This window comes from Macrobrachium rosenbergii, chromosome 13 (assembly GCF_040412425.1).
Source record: "Macrobrachium rosenbergii isolate ZJJX-2024 chromosome 13, ASM4041242v1, whole genome shotgun sequence".
Lineage (NCBI taxonomy): Eukaryota > Metazoa > Arthropoda > Malacostraca > Decapoda > Palaemonidae > Macrobrachium > Macrobrachium rosenbergii.
Window position 1 is genome coordinate 18,953,607 of NC_089753.1, and position 19,289 is coordinate 18,972,895.

At 34.2% G+C, this 19,289-nt stretch overlaps 1 protein-coding gene across 3 annotated transcripts in view; it reads left to right on the forward strand.

Annotated features, from left to right (window-relative positions):
- The window catches only part of LOC136844947 (axoneme-associated protein mst101(2)-like), a 70,887-nt gene that overhangs the window by 45,805 nt on the left and 5,793 nt on the right, over positions 1-19,289 (forward strand). For all 3 annotated transcript variants that reach the window (XM_067114366.1, XM_067114367.1, XM_067114368.1), the window contains one exon: positions 13,648-13,757. In XM_067114366.1, the coding sequence (XP_066970467.1) occupies positions 13,648-13,757 (110 nt within the window). The remainder of the gene's footprint in view (positions 1-13,647; positions 13,758-19,289) is intronic.

Below are 19,289 nucleotides of genomic sequence, written 5' to 3' on the forward strand. Positions count from 1 at the left end.
CAGTTGCCTGGAAAGTTTTGGCCAGGGATGTAGCCTCTGCTAAACTGTATACAAAAATACAAAACCTCTGCTGAACTGTGCACATAAACACCACATCTCCAATCAGTTTTGCTTGTTAATGTACACTTTCAGCATCACCTTATTGTTCTTGCTGATTTGTTGGATCATCACCAGCATCATCCAACCTCCAAGCCTTCCAATATATCATTCTTTATTAATGTCATAATTTTCAGTATCAAAGTGCAAGTTCACTATCTTCCATTTCATAAAACTTTTACTGACAACGTATTTTCTCCTCTGGTAATAATAACTGGCAACATATTTTCTCCTCTGGTAATAACTTTTTAGGTGTCTTAAGCCCAGCACTCAGGTCTCAGACATGATGAAAATTGTCCAGTTCACTGCAAGTTGTACTGGACTTTGGTGATCTGGTATTAGCAACTGCACCTTCTCTCATGAAATTCTACTGGTCTCTTACCGATGCTCTGGACTAAGGCCTGGTAAGTAGCTAATTAGTTATTTATTGCCTACTCAAGCCATATGAATGATGTCCCATAAATTTCATTCAGATATCTTGGCACAAAATAAGCAACTCATATGACCCTACCTGGAAGGGCCTCAAACTTAATGTACACAAGTGTGCGACGTCTGCTGGACTGGAGGGATTAATCCTCCTCTCCAATAGGTCTGAGGTCCCAAACACACCTTAAGCAGGAAGTGTCGCCTATAAATACATGCTTATAAGAAACGCCTTCCTTTGGGGTTTAAATGACTGACTATTAAAGTAACAGTCTAGCTGTAGAGGGCACACAAGGAGAGCAACCAGATGTGCAACTGCATGTGAAATCATAGCAGGTACCAGTGCACCAAAAAGTGGCTTTACACCTGCACAGCAGCAGTGAGAGAACACATTCAGTCCCCTCTGGTGGGCTTGAGGTGATGTACGCCTGGTTTTGGTCACATTTGTAATGCAGTAGCTGCAATCTTTCATAGTATGATCAAAATATAAATTCAGCCAAATTATGAAATCTGAAAGACTTATACAAGTTGTCTAAGAACCAAAATTCTCCCTCCTTTAAGTTAATGTTTAAATGAAATGGGTATAAAAATGTTCTTACACCCTGAAAAAATATGGTAAATTTCCTTTTCAGTGTATATATTTTTTTGCTATTCATGCCTGTTATTGCCTATATATATAAAAAAAAAAAGAAAACCTTGCATTTTCATGTTTTAGTATGTGTAACTGGTATAGTGAAAATTCTCTTAGAATTGACCCTAATTTTGGGGGGGAAACAGTTAAACTATCTCACATCCTCTGGACATCCCAGTGATACCCAGTGTCAGAATATTTAGCTTCTTTTATTTTTACTATGGAGAGCATCTTTGACTCTCAGGGGATGAGATTTTGTTGGAATCATTTGACATCGACAGAAATTTTAGCAGGGCCAAGCTTTTCCAACTTAGTATTTTTAAGGCTCTCCATTTGATTGGAAAGCAGATCACCCAAGGCTCTCCATTTGATTGGAAAGCAGATCACCCCAATTTAGGACAGCTTGATATACATACAGATGCAGCAGAACTGTGTAACATTGCTTGAGGTCATTAATTGTCTTGATACTGTAGTTAATGACTTTTCGAATGTAACTTGATTCTAGATCAGATATTTTTTTTTCCTTTTCAATTTCTGATAATTTTATGTTCCTTATCTTTGTGGTTTGAGGAGTTAATCTGAAGAATTGTGAATTGTATGAATTTTGTCATTCCTGATAATGAGGCTAATTTACTATTTTTGTATGATGGACACAGAATTTTTTAAGAAGGGCAAGAATTTGATGCTAAAAGATTGTGTATGATGGGTTTTATTATGGTCTGAGGAATGTGTTCTGGCATTTTGGTATTGTTGACATTTATTCTAAAAGTGGCTATTGTAATGACCAGGTTTCCTGTACTATAGTGTGGAGAGAAGCATTAATTTGTTTGAAAGGTTAAAGCAGACTTAGCATTACTTCTTTTGCTTCTTTGGTTTCACTGTGAGATATTGTGCTGGGCTTTGTTTTTGTCTTCTTTCACTAAGATTGAAACTGGAGCTGTAATACACTTACATTTTTAATGGTAATAGTGGATCTTGTAACAAAATTCTTGAAATGTACTGTGCTAATGAATAAAACTATTGTAGTGTTTTGTTAATGATGAACTATGTGGATAGAATTTTGAGTTTTAAAATCATCTGCAACTGTGTATAAAACTGTGCTTTAATAATCACATTTGCCTGCTTGTGTGATTTGAAATGTAAGTGCCTTACTTTCATTATATGTACAGATTTAGAGTATAATCCTGACCATTATTGTGCCATTGTTGATGTTCAACAGCCATCAGTGGTAAAGATAGATGTCAAATTATCTAAGTATGATTGGCCTCTATTGCACTAGCATTCTGTGTGTTAGTGTTGCTTGTTTGTTTATTTCATATCTTAATGGGAGCTATGCTTTTGCTCAGGGATTGTCATTATTACCCAGTGTTTATCATGGTGGTGTGTTTTTCGCTCCATTCTTTGACAGCTCTGTTGTGATTGCGTCGTCATTTAGATGCTGGTTGTAAGGAGGCATGGGATCACAATGGATGAAGAGGTTAGTTGCATGTCTTGGAATTGCTTACTCATGCTTCTTAAATGTTGTCCTTTTCTTTACATTTAATTTAATTCGGGATAATTTTGTACTTGACCTCAGTACATGCATTTGTGTGTGTTTGGTGGGCGAGTGTGATGTCTTTGTATACAAGTTACTGTATTTCTTAGCACCTAAGATAGCCCAGCGACAAAGACCCTCCACAATTTTGACTTGAAAATTTACAGATATAGGAAATAAAAATATGGTCTTGGAGCTTGTACATACTTTTTGTAATTTTTTTAGGTTGCTTAGTTACATGCAGATTCTCGTGACCAGTTACAGTATACAGTACAGTGTTATTGTTTCTTTTACGATATGGGGGACGTTAATTGTGTACTTAAAATTTTCAACCATCATACTGGTAGGTACCAACACTAGTACTGCACCTAGTTTACAGTAACCAGATTCCAAATACAATCATTGGCTAATGATGTTAATAATAATAATACTTCCTGTATGTGAAATAAAAAAATGCAATAATTGTGCAGATTGTACATGCTGGTGACAGTTACTGCTAGTTAATAGCATGGCATTATTTTGATACACATTCCAGACACAAAGTTTTGTGCCTTTGAGAGGCACTGCATATTGATTATTGAGCATTCATTTCCTGTTTTGTGTTTTAGTTCATGTCAGTGGATGAGGCTAAAGCTTGCAGTCTGTTGATATTTTGATGGTATAGGTTGTAGGTTTAAATTCCTTTGCAGATTAACTTGCACATGAACCTCTTAGTTGAAGTAGCCTTAATTCTGTACAGTGTCTCCAGTCACACCAACTTGTTTGATCCTGAAGACAAAGGCCTTGTTTAAGATTTTCTTCCAATATGAAATAGATCTAAGTGTCTGAAACCACCATATTTTTCTGTACTTCCAAGACATTGTTACTGTTGACTGTTGCATCCTGTAAGTGTGTCAGCAAACTCCTTTCATTTTCTCTGATTTTGCTGCCAAGACTCCAACCTTATTGGGTGCAATTTGATCATGGATTTCTTTGCTTGTCATTTTCTCATCTTTCCATATTGGTCACAAGAATTAATTGGTGACTGAGAACTTAGTTTAGTAATTTATCTTGTCAGGTTATTTCTTGAACACATTTAGATGTCTCACCTTCCCAGCCCAGGATCAAAGTTTATGAAGACTGCCCTTCCATTTTAATTTTCCTTCCTAAATTCAATCTGGAGTTCTCCATGTTCACAGACTGGCATTATCTGCCATTCTCAGAGCGGTCATTGGAGATGTCATTTTACCTGTGTTATTCATGAATCTGTGTATTTCAGCCTGATTGTGTTGTCAGACCACGTTTTACCGTGTGGGAAACATGACAATTTTCTTCTCTCCTAATGTTGGTGTATAACAAAAGATTTTTACAGATAACCCATTTTTCATACAAATCCCATATTTGTGACATACACAAGATTAAAAGTTGGTGTAACTGGAGAGCTGTTTGTATGGAATTAAGGCTAATTATGATTAATGGGTTAGTATGAGAAGTATTTGTAAAAACTTTGTATAATGTAATAAAGTTCTTATATGATTTTTTTTTTACACTGGAAACTGATCATCACCATTGCTTGGTGTTTCTGATTGATTGAACTCATTCCATCACTGAGCAACTGAACATAACTTAAATAGGTGGTCCATGAGTGTTTGATTGCGAAAGTCTTGTTAATGATAAGATTTACCAGTAAATCCGTACAACACATTGTAATTTAACTTTTGTCAACAAAATTTCCTTGAAATCAAGAATGTTTGTGAAAATGAAGATCTTAGTAATATTTATACACAATATATCAAGATTACTACTAGTACATTGGATTGTTTATTTTCATACAGTATACAGATACTTTAATGAATGTTTGTGATTTTTTATAATGAAGAATGTGATTTTTTATAATGAAGAATTTCGTCATTTATTACCATCAATGCATATTGTAAACATAATGGGTTAGGATATGGTTATGAAAAATGGAACCTAAGCTTGTAGATGCTTGGTAAATTTTCAGGAAATTTTTGGGAAAAAATGTCTTCAGTGCTGGGAAATACAGTGCTTATCACAGTGTAAATAGAATTTGCTGTGAATGTGTTTTTTGTGTGGTTTTTGGAAGTAAGGTCATGGTTTCAGAGTGGTATATATTGTACATACTTTGCAAATGTTCACATGGAAGACAAAGTAGAATTTATGGTGAGTTTTTGGACCTAGCATATGACAGATACAGTACATGTTTTATGGTTTATTTAATTTTGTTAACAGACCAAAGTAGTGAATGGCAGAAATGACTGCAATTGTTTGAAAGATAAATGACTAAGTTGAAATTGTGTTTTAGTCTTGGTGGGATGATGATCGTGCTGGCTTTTTTTGTGTCATTTACTCTTTATAACCTGTGTTAGTACAGCATTACTGATTGCTGCTTTGTGGTTATAATGGTAGTAACATTTCCAAAACAAAAAATGGATGGAATATTTGGATATGCCTGTCACTACAAAGCCTGAGATCCAAATGCATGAAGCAATTCTGATGTCCATAGCAGGCTTTGAATCTGCATTCAGAGTATTAGAACTATTTTGCTTTACAACCTGATCCCATGATCAGGTCAGTAACATGCTCTCTTTCTGATACTCTGGATGAAGGTTCGAATCCTGATGGACATGAGAATTGCTTCGTATATCTTGCATTTGGATCTCAGGCTTTGTAGTGATAAGCATATCCAAAAAATAGGAAGAACTCAAGAAGTCAAGGGGCTTTGTGGTTATTACGGTGTACAGGAAATGTAAAGAAGGAATACAGTAGATCATTAAAAATGATAAAGGTCAAGCAACTAGTTAAAGTCAAAGTAATTATATTCTTTGTAGGAAAAGGATGGCTAAATGAAAAATTAATGGAAAGAAGATATATTTGACTAACAACATTGTGTACAGCATTGCTTCCTGAGTGGTATTGGGATCAGTTTAATTAGCTTGCAAGTTTTAGGGTAATGTTAACAGGCCATGATCTAATATAATGAATTGCTGAGGATGTAAGGTAGTGATGCCACTAACATGCAACCCTTACAGTTATTAAAGTCTTAATGACCCTATCTTCATGCAAATGAAGCTCATAGACTGGAATGTTTAGGTAGTAAGCATTGTACAAGATGAGTTGGGAGTTATGGTTTTGGTACAGAAAAATTACCAACAGGATGCCATTATAATGAAATTTGCCTTTATGCCTATTGAGTCAAGGATGGTATGTGAAGGAAGTATGTATATATCCATTCCAACTATTGATTATTGTTCACAGTTGTTTGCAACCATTGATATTTACATGGGCAGTAAGGATAGGATATAAGTCATTCTTATGGTATATTTCCACAGTTTGCAAAACTGTTTCAAGGGGCTTAGCATCTTGAAAGGATGTGCTGATCAAATAGCAAAGTTGTGGACTGTAAGTGATAGTGGTCATTCATGTGTTAAAATGTATTCTTGTCGGCCTTTTATTTTTTTTCCCCCTAATTTAGTGCTTTTCCATTTTTCAAGTTTGGTCAAGTTTGCATTAGATCAAAATCTTTTAAGTACCATGAGTGTCTTGTTGAGAAAGCACTTTGTGAAATCATTAATTGTCTGATCTTTTAATTAAACATGACACTAATCAGTAGTTACAGATTCCTTGAAGAGAGACAGTTTTGCACTTAAGCTATTTTAAATATTTTTGTTTAAAGATGTAAAGGAAGTGGTACACTTTACCAGAAACAAATGAAAGGTGCTGCCTGGCATATTTGGCCTAGCTACGTAGCCTCCTGACTTACTGCTTTTGTATTCCCTTTGGCTTCTTACCACTTGGCTTTCCAATATCATGCTAACTTTGCCTTGCTCCAGTTTTTACCTCAGAATTTACTCAGTGGTCTGATTCATTTACTCTTTAAGTATGATAGTGGTAATCTTAGGGATTAATTTTTTTTTTTTTTTAGTTTAGCATAGAGAACAATAGGAAAGTATAACAGCACTCTCATTAAAGTGATGAGAGATAGCTAGAAAACTTTTGGATAGTAGGTTCATGAGAATAAAGAAAATGAAGATTTTGAACGGGTATGATTATAAAATGCTAAGAACATTGGGTTGAGTGCAATGGGAATACTGTATCAATATAAAAAGAGCAAGCTCCTGAGATATGTTGACCATAGACTGAAAAAGAGACTTATTTCATTATAATGCCTTACCAAAACACCGTAAAAGCTTTTATCTCTTAAATTTCGATACATCCGAGATATATTTATTCAAACTTTTTTTGGAACACCGATATAATTGGCGGGAGACCCAGCCCCACCGGATGCCGGTTGGGGAGGGGGAGTGGAAGGAGACTTGCCCAGTAAATTTCTCAAGGGTTGGGATGGTCTGGGCATGTGATGTGAAGGGGAGAGAAGATAGAGAAATAGTTGATTTAAAGGGTAGCAGTAAGAAAAGTATTAGATTTAGAATGCTAAGACTAGCAGTTAGGTCCAGCAAATCATGGAGAATTCAGGCTATGTCAAGCCCTTCCTGGTATAGTTTTGATATAATACTGTACTGCATTGCCTTCTGCCTTTGCCTTTCATCCATTCCTTCTGGTTTCATACCACCCTCCTGAATTTAGGTATTTTCATTTTAAATCTCAAAGATTATAATGGAACAATACAAAAATGTGTATGTAGTTCCTTGTGGACAAATTACTCTCTTTACTCTTCGTTTTTCTCCTTATTGATCTTCAAAACTCATTGCATTGTGACCTATTATTGCACATGCAGATTCCATTCTTGACAAGTAATTTTTAACCTGCTTTGGAAAATTATTTAGTCAGTAAATATTTTGTGCTGCTAATAATGTGGACCAGGATGGAGTCTGAAAGTGCAGTAAAATAGAACTTATTGCTTCCAAGATAAATTAATTCTATAACTCAAATATCTTGGTTTCCCCATTGATGTTTTTAGAATTTAGAAATTAACCTGTCAAGCCTACTAGCTAAAAGGTAACATTTTGAGTGTTGGAAAGTCCATACTTAAAGAGCTAATATGCTGTCCTAACTTTCTACTTCTTGTGAACAGAGCATTCAGATTTATGTTGGGCTTAACCTTCTTATGTGTGGAGAGTCACTTCCATATAATTATCATGGACTGGTTTTTCTTCCAACATTGTTTTGGCATTGTTCTGTTGATATTGGGCCATTGGTCTTCTACATTTAAACATTGATCTTGATACTGGTCTCCTTACCCTTCACAGGGAAATTGGCAGTGGGGAGCTACAAGTCAAAGGTTCTTGGCATGTGAATGCAAATACTTTGTACCTTATTTTAAATGCTGGAAACCATTCTGGTCAGTTCATCTAACCTCTCAAGTTCTAGACTGTAGACACTTCGCACTTGTGTTTAGGTTGAATTATTTCCTGGTCTGCTATTTGCTGGAATTGTTTTTGTTACCTAAGAAAGATGATGACAGTTTCATGAAGTGGTGAGGTCCTCATTGGCTGTTATGCTTGTCTAATGTCATGCCCCAGAAATAGTGATAGAAAAGCACACATTTGTTAAGTAAGTTGTATCTCTAAAGTGTCTACGTATATTTTAGTTTTGACCTGAAATATATTGTGGAGCTTTTCCTTTAGGCCAGGTGGTGTAATGCAAGTTATTACTCTCAAAGCTGTACTTCTTGTGTTTGAGTGAAACGTCTCCTTTCCCATGCTTAGAGGTCAAATCAAGGTTAGTTTCTGTCCTGATTTTGTGAAAGCTCACCCACATATCCAAGTTGTGTGTACAAGTATTCTCGCAGACTTGAAAATCTAATGGTCACAAATGAGCAGCAGAGACAATGGGACAGGTCATTGTGTTATAGCAAAATGGCCTAGACTTTTCATGTTCATGTCAACAGCTCCCAACCCACTCTCACCTGAAGGAGCCAGGCAAATGGCTGTTGATGACTAGGCTTGTAGACATGTGCACCTTCCCCAACCTTCCTCTATCCCTAGTTCACAGGGACAGTCTTGGGCCATAGAAAATCTGTCATGCCCTGATTTTTTTCTTCAAGCTTCTTGGGCACTTTGTGTTACAAGTAAGGTTATTAGCCTTACTCAATTTGTTCTTTTTTCTGGGAACCAGATGTGTACTTTGTTTAGTGGGGTTGGGGAGCGGAGGTGTGTTGGGGCCTGATAGGCATGAGTGCATAAACACAAGTGCAAAGTTGTATTTTAGGCTTTAAATTTTTTGAGCTGTGCAAGTGCTGTTGTCATCATGTACATGTATGAACTTGCATAAATTGTAAGGGGTCTTATTTTAGGCCTCAGGCAACAGGGTTAAGGTAAGTACAGGGCTTAAAGTGTTAACCATGTATCCTCCTTGGGGTTGATTCTGCTTGCATTCTTAGTTCTCTTGGTATTGTAATGTGTGCATTATTGGTTTTAGTTTTTTTTTTTTTTTTTATTAGAGTAAGGTCAGTTTTAGTTTTTGCTTTAATGAGCTATGTGAGTGAAGAGGTTGTTATGAGGGATTTGAAATGAATTAAAAGGGGAAACAAAATTGTATGCATTTTTTTAAATACATCTTGATTGTAATTTGGGGACGAAGTGTATAAAGAGTGATAAGAAATTAATGCCTCAACCATTTCATATCATTTGCCCTCAAGAATATACAATGTCGGTGCTTACCACTATGCTTGAATTTCCCAGTCTGTAGGAATATCAGCCATGGATCTTGTTTAAAAGGCAGTCTTCTTTGTCACTTTATATGCAGAGATCACTTGTCACTGTTGTATGACAAGGTATGCCACACACTTTTTTATTTGGTAATCAGGGTTTTTATCAGTTTTATCCTCTAGTAGATTGTAAAATCTGATGTTTTCACGTTTTTGGGTCCATGCAGCGTAGATAACTTCAATTTGTATGTTGTTTTTATTCCAGGGAAGATCTTTTGTCCACGTATTTTCTCAAAATGGAAACTTCTACACATGTAGTCTTGTAAAGACTTTGATGTATGGCAATTTAGTGAATTGTTGGGAGTTTAGTTTCTTTTGAGAAAGATTGCTGCTTTGTGGTTTATCCATCTATTTGGTCATGGTTCCTGGAGTATTCAAGCTCTTGTTGCAAAAATTTAGGAGGAGAAAGGCAATATCATAGAGGTCTTAAATATAATTTTATTGCTAAAAAGATGTTTATCTAAAGACGAGTTTACAGTAGATTATATCAGGTGCTTTGTTTACAGGTAGCAAGTCTTTCTTTTTCCCTGCCTCTCCCTTTTCTGTAAACTGTAGTGTTGTAATGTATTGCTGATAATGTCCTACACATATTTTTGTATAAAGTACAGTCCTTACCTCTATTGCGACAGATGCACTGACACTCCACAAATTTTTGTCCTAGGAATACATGAACTTAGGGAGAAAATTATTTATGGACAGCTACTCTCTCTAACCTTGAATTTTTGGTCCCCTTGTGGCCAAAATAGAAATAAATAATTATGGAAAAGAGTGGAAATAACAAGAAAATGGTTTATCCCTGACATCCAGTCAACCCAGAGTTGCAGAAGAGTCAAAAACATGGAGTTCCGAGGCAAGAAGAGTAGCTTCTGCGTCATCTTAGTTGCAACACTTTCCCCTACCATTCGCCACTGTTAGTTCCCTGATTTCATTCATAAAACCATCAAATTAAGAACATGAATACACTAGTATGTGTTATTGTATATACAACAAAGAGTTCTCTAAAACTCAGAACTATACAGAATCAAAATCACTAATTACTGTGTATATAATTATGTATAATCTGATCTCGTATATCATGTGACCCCTAAAATTTCTTGCCCAAAACATATCATCACATCTCATATATTATGCATATTGCATTGTTGGTAGGTTATATGCTAGGCTATGCTTAATGTGCAAGTTTCCTTTTCATTAGATTATACTAAACTAGGCTTCCTGTGTTTGTCTCAGTTTCCGTAGATTCCACTGATAATGGATATTACATCTTAGTTTTTGAATTAACAGGCTTAGAAGCAAATGTCCAGTAGGCTAAATGTAGATCGTAATCCAGACTTACCAAACTTATGGTAATACTTGTTTAATATTGTAATTCATTCCGGTTTCGTATGATTAACAACCACCTATTGTTTCACGCAGCAAGTACTGATATAAATAGATGTTTGTCAATGTTTATTATGAGGTGTGTTACATTAGTTGACTTGTTAAAAACTTGCATATTCTAATTTGTGACTTTCATAAGTAAAAATGAAATAAACCTCTATTCATAATCACGCAGCAGAATGCCTTGTGGATATACCACTAAATTTAACACTTTGGAATAGGCGAAAGCAATGTCAGAAAGTGGCAAAATCTTACTTTTACTTCATTTTGATTTACTGCATTAATAAATAAAAATCGGCTGCATTTGTCGACCTTGTTTTATTATTTTACAAAATATATACTGTACTGTATCTACAAATTATTTTCCATTCAGCAACTAATGTCAGTAACAGTGTTGGTAATGCTCAGTAAGCTATCATTTGGTAACAAATTGGCAGTGATGTCTATAAAACTCAGTCAGCTGATCATTTTCAAAATATAAACATTGGCAGAATGCAAATGGTGCATAATCACAATGCTCTCATTTTATAATTCGACAATATGATATATAATTCGACTATGATAATACTGTGTTGTATGTGAAGTATAGCTTGGATATTGTAAGTAAAGTTCTGTTGAAATTATTAATTTTAAATACTGCTGTACTATTAGACTTTTACCGATAGATAGTTCACTCTTGCCTTGATGTTCTGACACTCTCGTAGGATCTGTGGGTTAATGCAAGCTAGAGTTACTTCTTGGATTTAGGCCACTTGCTGCTGCCAAAGGGCAGTTTATGCAAACAGCTCACATAGGAGTTTGGATATTAAATAAAGGGTGTCAAATACTTGGTGAATCATGCAATATGAACACTCACAATAGGGGTAAGGCCTGTAATTTAATAAATTGATTGTTTTTCTGCATTGGGTTAATTTTATTACTAGAACTAAAGTCAGACTGATTGGATACATTTTGTTGAAAGTTTTGATTTAATATCATTTTGATGAGACTTGAAAGCAGTGCTGAAGATTTTTTTATAATCAGTATGTAGTGCAGATTTTCGAAGGTTGTGTATTTGACATTTAATGTAAGTGTACTTCAATAATTCTGAGAGACAAGCAAGTTGAAAGTAATCCATTTAGATATTTAGAAATTCTATTCCTAAGTTCAGTGATATAGTGGAGTTGATGGTCCATAATTCAGATATAGAAAAAGGAATTGGCAAGTTTTTATAGGCCCATATTTATGGATGCCATTCCCATTTTTTCAAGTTATGAAGAAGAAACTTTTGATTTTCAGCTTCTATGTTAATGGATAATAGATTGTCTCTTTCAGAAAATTTTCCCATAGCACTTTATCATTTTCTTAACTTGTTCCCAAAACAAGAGAAAGGAATTTGGTTTATGCCCTGATAAAGCCATCAGGCAGTCCCCCGTTAACAGCGCGGGCTCCATTCTTGGCTAACTGCCAATAACTGAAAACCATTGATAACAGGAACATTACAATAATTATGGTACTAAATGGCGTTACGATGCTGTAAGCGCCAATAATCCGCTTAACGGCACCATTCACTGGTTGTTACTGCTGATAAACCACTTACCGGCGCCGAAAATCTGGTTAATGACACCATTAGCCAAGTGTTGTAAAAAGGAAACGCCATCAACCGATGCTGCCGGTAAGCGGGGACTGCCTATATAATAATGTTATATGAGATGTGTGTGTTTATAGGGCAAGGCTGGTTAATGTAGAAATATAAACTACTGTAAAATTGTAAATGGAATTTTTTGCTCCATATCTAATGTTTCAAAACCCAATGAATGTTAGCATTGAGTCTAGGAAGGAACTGTGAAATAGTGGTGCAATTTATAACTGTTCTGGTTTGTGAAATGGTTAGTCTGGCTGTGACATAAAGCATCCTTGGAACTCGACTGTAAAATAAAGGTAGGGGCTTAATGTTGTAGGCCCACCAGTGTTATCCAGCTCATGATAAAGGTCAGGACTTGTATTAATGTGTTAACCTTAATTATTTTCTCATTTTTAAAACCCTGTAATTTTTGTATTGCACTGCTAGTGGTCTGGCTATGGTTATAGTATTAACATTTTTGAAGCTTTATATTAACTCAGTTTACTTCTGACATTAAATTGTTTTTCCTAATTGATTATTCTATTTGCATGCTTAAGTCTGTCATCAGTATGTTTGTACAGTATTATGTTTTTTCTTTAAATTTCCAGTGAGTATCCCTTGGCCAGGAGCATAGAGGGCATTAATTTGTTGTAAATAACTGATCTTTGGTCTTCTCTATCCTTTAAGGGGGTTTGGTGGGACTTTCAATAAGTAAAATCAGCATTTAGTTATGGATTGTAAGCCAGTGTGATTTAAAAGTACTGTACATGAAATTAGCCATGGCTCAGGAATAAAAGATTCCCTTTTGCTTGTTAAAAAATGGTACAGTAATTGTATTATGAAATCAGTTTGTAAAGCATGATGTATAAGGATTTAACAGTCCTATAGCGACAGTAAAGTCTCAAGATGAATTATTAGTTTTGTGCAGTCAGTGAAAAGTACTTTATTGATAATATCTTGTGGCTGTACAAAGGATTTTCAGAGTCAGAAGTCGCTGCTATGCTTTTGACCCATACGGTTCTAATCATTTAAATAAGTAAACAACTTGATGGTTGTTTGTAGACATGGGCATTATTTTACTTAACTCCATATTGTGATTTAAAATTGTTTTAAGTTCTTTACTTTTAAATTTTTCCACAAAGTTTAATTTGGTTTTAGGTTTCAATCTTTTGAGAAGCTTCATTACTCCATCTTGTCAGTCTTGATGTTTGATGATGTTAAGTGCTGAATTGATAAGAATATTTTAGGTTATCAGCACATCAATAGATGAATTGGGATCTTTCGTTTAACGTGTGTACATCTGCTCGCAGATAGTTCCTACATCCCAATGAGGTATAGTGGATTGATGCAAGCAGAGAGACGCCCTTCCAGTTTAAGCAGTGTAACCAATAAACGGCTTCGTAAGCAAATTGTCTTTGAGGTTTGTATGGTTGTTTTGTTTTATGCACAATTTTCTTAAGTTTAGAGCAGGCTTTTTACTTCTTCCTGTGTTTTGCACTTTGTAACTGCTTGTTTTGTTCAAGTTTTCTAATTATCACAGTTTGTGAAGTCATGAAAGTGGAACCAATTGGAGTCACAGGTATGTTCCAAGTACTTATCTTTCTTTCAGTACTGGTAATTTGATACCTAATAGTGGCACTTCCCTAATGCAAAGTAAGTACTGTTGGCGATGACATGTCGTCTGCAAAATCTATATGAAATTCGTTGCCATCAATCATCTTGGATAATTATAAATGAGAATTAACTTTTTTTTTTTTTTTTTTTTTTTTTTTCTGCAACTTGTCTCTGGTAGGCATATTAGAATTTTTTTGTCTGATTTACATTGTGCAGTGATGACTGGTTTACATTGTGCAGTGATGACTGAACTGAGAAGAGTATCTCAGAATTACAAAGTTTGGAAATGCTTAATACTGTATAGTTTGTATTTTCAAGCATTAAATCTGTGTTCTGTGATGGTAGATGAAGGGTTACTAACTAATAAGAACCAGTGTAAAGTCAGCTGGGACTAGCCATTTTAGTATAATTCTTGATCATGGTGATATAGATACTGCAGTAGGGCTGGTTGCGTGTGTTTTTGGCTGAAGAAAGCTACACCCATGAACTAATTTTAGGGTGTTCACTGTGAATATATATACTCTTCTTGTGTATGTTTGTATATTACTTTTCAATGATGGATTGAATTTGGTAATATTCATAAAAATGATTTCATGAATGGAAAATTTTTTTAGCTATAGAAAATGTTGGGAGTGTTGTACATATATATTCATTTAATTATCTTAAGACATTCAGCATTTCTGGCATTTCATTTGAAAAATGGCTTGTAAGCAGTAGTCTTTTTATGAGGCATCCCATATGAATTTTCACGCTGTGTCAAGTAACAATTTCAACCCTTTCTGAAACCATCCATGATATTTGATAACCAGAGGCAGAATTGCTTTTGTGGTTAATAAGTGCTCAACAAATACCTCAGCTGGGTCTTATTACCTTGCTATTCTTTGAGACAGATTGTCTTTATTGAAATGAGTTATGAGTTATCTTCATGTTTCCTTGAGCATGTGTTTATAGAGCATGGCTGCTTGAGTAAGCCATTGGCTGAATGACAGTGTTGCCATTGATAGTACGTTTTCATTATTTTTGGTACATTATATGACATGGGAGTTTTGGTACATGTTGAAAACTGCTCAATTTTGATACAGTTCGCTTACTTTCTTGATAATTTGTTGATTTTAAAATGACAATATTCTTTTGTACCCCATCACCAAATTAGATTAGGATTTTGTGTTTGGAATTATCTTACATTATTCAAGCAAATTTCTTTCAAGTTTGATAATTTTTGTTTAACAGTGGAATGTTATTTATCTTCTCTAAAACGAAAAAGAAAGAATTACTAGTAGCCCATCAACTTCTCAGATGCCTTCCTGATGTGTAACAAAGATTCTGTAGTATAGCTTACATTAAAACATTCAAGATTTATCATTCAGTTTAAGTATTGTATCAGCAAAATGCATCAATTCTGAAAGGGTAGCTTAGCAAAAACCATCTTAATAAGGAAGCTGGTATGTAAAGAAAAGTTGGATAGGTTTAGGTTTGATAAATGGAAGGAATATGGTGTTGTGCTGTAGGTATATTTACACTAGAAAATTATAAAAATTCAGCATCATACACTTAGACCTTAGGTAATCTTGTGTGTGATTTGTTAGTGAAATTGTTTTTTATGGCTAATTCGTGATGGTTTGAAATAATAATAGTGTAGCTATAGTGGCGAGTGGGTATTATGACTTGAGGGAAGGTAAGCAAGATTAGGAATAGTGAGAAGAATGGGGAACAAGTAATCTTGACGGTGATGGTGGTATACAGTAGGTTATAAAAATGTTGGTTGATAATAATTACAATGTAGATAAAGGTGTTTGTGACAAAATAAGTGGTGGTGAAAATAAATTTTATTAAAAATTCAAAGAAAACACTAAAATTCATAAAGGTAAGAAAAATTTTGCAATGAAGTGATTTTCAGGTAATTGGATCTCACATTGTGTCAGTATTATTGTAAATAGTTTTCTTGTCAATTTAGATGGCTGATGTTCATTATTTTTCAGTAAGTTATTAATTCTACTTAAGGAGAGCACCGATCTTCGAATTTCAGTGAATAATCAAAATTGAGTTATTGACAGTTTTGAACTGTTTTATTTCTAAGTAAACATATCCTGAAGTTTTATTGCTAAAAAAAAGTTGTTTTTAGATGAGTTTATTAACAATTTTGTTCATCACTATATCACCCCGTGAGTGACAAATTGTCACAAAACATGCAAAAAATTTTCTAATCCCGCGTAGTTGAAAATAATTGATGTACTTGCTTTACCCACTAAAATATCTCTATTTTCTCCAGTGATAGCATTGAGTAAAAAAAATATCTCCGTTTTCTCTAGTGATAACATCGAGGAAAATGTAAGATTAGAGCAACTCCCTCCAAATTTCCCATTCCTCTCGGCACTCGTCAAAGTTGCACCACACATGCACTGTGCCAAGCAATTTACATGTGTTTTGTATTGACTTATTTTTACAGTAAAATAATCTCGATGGTATATAAATCAACATGCTATATACAAATATACAGATACAGCATATTTAAATGAATAGCAATCTTCCTCATCACCATTCACATATATGATATTTATGTTATAAGTGAAGTCATTTACAAGCCAATTTATTTATTTATTTTTTTTCTTTGACAAATAGTAAAAATAGGATGAATATTATGTTTTATTTCCTGAGGATATCTTTACAGTGTCTGTTCATGAATAAGAAAAAAATGTAAAAGTATATGGCAACATTTCCTTCGGGCACATCACGTGGTGCCAGTGTACTTCGTGAGTCATGCCATACCTGGCTTTTTAGTTCATTTCAGAGTTCAATTTTTTTCTGTCATATTATGAGCAAAGAAGAGATTTTTTATAAGAGGAGTATATAAAATTATATGCATTGTGAGAATTGAAAAGACAAAATAAATCAGAACAAAAGGCAAGAGTCTCCATTGGAGATATGTCACGAATGTGAGTCTCCCAAGAGGAAACCAAACAGGGAGCGCATTTCTTTTCTTCTGATTACTTTATAAATTTCAGGAATTTTCTTATATGAAGAAATACCTCAACTGCAAAAATGGTCTTTCTACCTATCAAAGTTCCATAGTTATTACAAAATAAGAAGCAATTTTTTATGATGTTTTCTTAAAACTTATATTTACAAAAAATAAACATACCTCTGCAAAGACTGAACAGAATTCAATTAAACTTTTACAGCATGGAGCAGAACTATATATTTTTGGACTCACATAAGGGGAACTGTTTTTTAATGCAATTTTTTTAATGTATATTATTTATGAAAAATAAATTTTTTATTGAAAAATTTTTAAACTTAGAGGTCAAATTTTTTTTATTTTCATACACAGTTATTTTCAGTTTTAGTTTTTTCATAGGTGGTAAAAATTTGAAGCAAATCCCTTCAGTCATAAGGTAGCAATGCTCACCTAAGTTATAATTGGGCCGTATGGCAGCGATGCATCCTGTAATCATTAGTAGAATTAGTAAATTATACATACTCGAATAGTAATGACAATACTGTATATGGCACATAACTCTTTCATAAAGTAAATTGTTAAAAAAAAAATGAACAGTATTTTTAAAAAGTGGTTGTGTAGTCAGAAGTCCCATTCAGGGTGTAACATTATTTATCCTGTAAAAATTAAGAAACCTAAATCCTCAGACCTACCATTTAATACAGTTTTTAGTATTTTTCTGCTCTTCAAGAGATTTCCCCATGAAACTGATATGCCAGGAAATGACAGTTCAGTTAAAATGATTTGCAGCAAACATTCATTTTTGTGGCTTAATCAAGTTCCATTTTTTAAGGTCAGATATTAAAGTGAAAGTAAAAATTTGATGAATATTAAAAATAATTTATATATTTTACTAAATATATATAAATTTTTGGCCTGGTTTTGAAGTGGAATGCCTCATATGTATATAGATACTGAAGTTGAATACAACAGCCTCATGAATTTAATTACCAAGAACAATGAAGAGTCAGAACTTAAGAGTATGTCTTGCGAAACATTTTCTTGGAAGTCTATTAACCATTTGAAATGCCAAGGAATCCATAACCTTGTCTGTGGCATATTACACTAACTGCATAATGATATAGCAATAGTGTTTTTGCTCACTGTAAAGTCTTTCATTGCATAATGTTGGTTGAGGTATATTTTGAGCCCTAATACTTGTGTGCTTCTTTTAGAATGTTGGAAGATGGAAAACAATGAAAATAAAAAATGAAATTGAGGTGTTGAAGTTAGCTGAAGTCATTTGGAGGCGTCTGAATCTCATAGGTTGACACATGACAACAAATGATGTCCTTAGAATCTCAGAACTAATAAGGTGAATTAAAATACTGAAGAAATTGACAAATTTTCTTGCATGGATTTTTTCATCAAATAACTATAGCTTGAAATTAAAGTGGCATTAAATATTTTTTACCCTAAGTAATGGATTGAATACTTGAAACTGGAGCCTCGTGTGGATTGGCCATCAAATATTCTTTTGAGATGAGCAAGCTTGACGGAGTGTTAACTGAGAATCCCTAACGCCTTTATGGATGTAATCTATTACTTCTTGTGATGGTACCATTCAATGGAGTCTGTCATCCATTATAAAGAGGTCCAGTTTAAAGATATTTACTTTTCATTGGTTTTTCTTTTGTTGAATTCTCTTATAGCTGGCCAAGTTTTCAACTTTACCTGGGTCAGAACTTCATCACATTTAAGAATAAGTTAAAATTTGGCAATCATTATAGGTGTCTAGGAGTGTGATTTTGTGCTCCTGTTTAACTAATTTACAGTTCTGTAACATTTTCTTATATTGAAATTTTTTCTTGTTTTAGGGTATACATTGTATTCATCTTGGATACCTTAATCTGGGTGCTGGTTTTACTAACTTCTCTCAGATTTTACTTGATTTTGAGCTCTTGTTTTCCAAGCTGTCACTTTGGTCTTTATTTTTACCTTTTATTGTGTTTCAATATGTTTGTATGTGCCGGCAACAAGTCAGTATGTTAGTGTCCGTATGATATATGTAAATTAGGAATCTTGGCGACAAAATTACATTCATCTGTTCTTGTTACAAAACTATGCCAGTGTTAAGAATTAGGAATCGTAATATTTTATTTTTGGCGCTTGCGTGCCAGTTGGCCAGTTTTTCTCCTGAGGTGTTGGTTTTATCTTATATGTTTCAGAAGCATTATTTGATGGGCAAGTTTAGAGTCTGTGTAAGACTGTACTGACTATTCATTGGATATTTTAACTGTATTGAGGTGTTGAATTTAGTAACAGTAGAAGTGGCAAATGTTGTTATATTAAAAAAAAAAGAATCTCTAATTATTTCTACTTTAACTATATTGAATGTCTAAT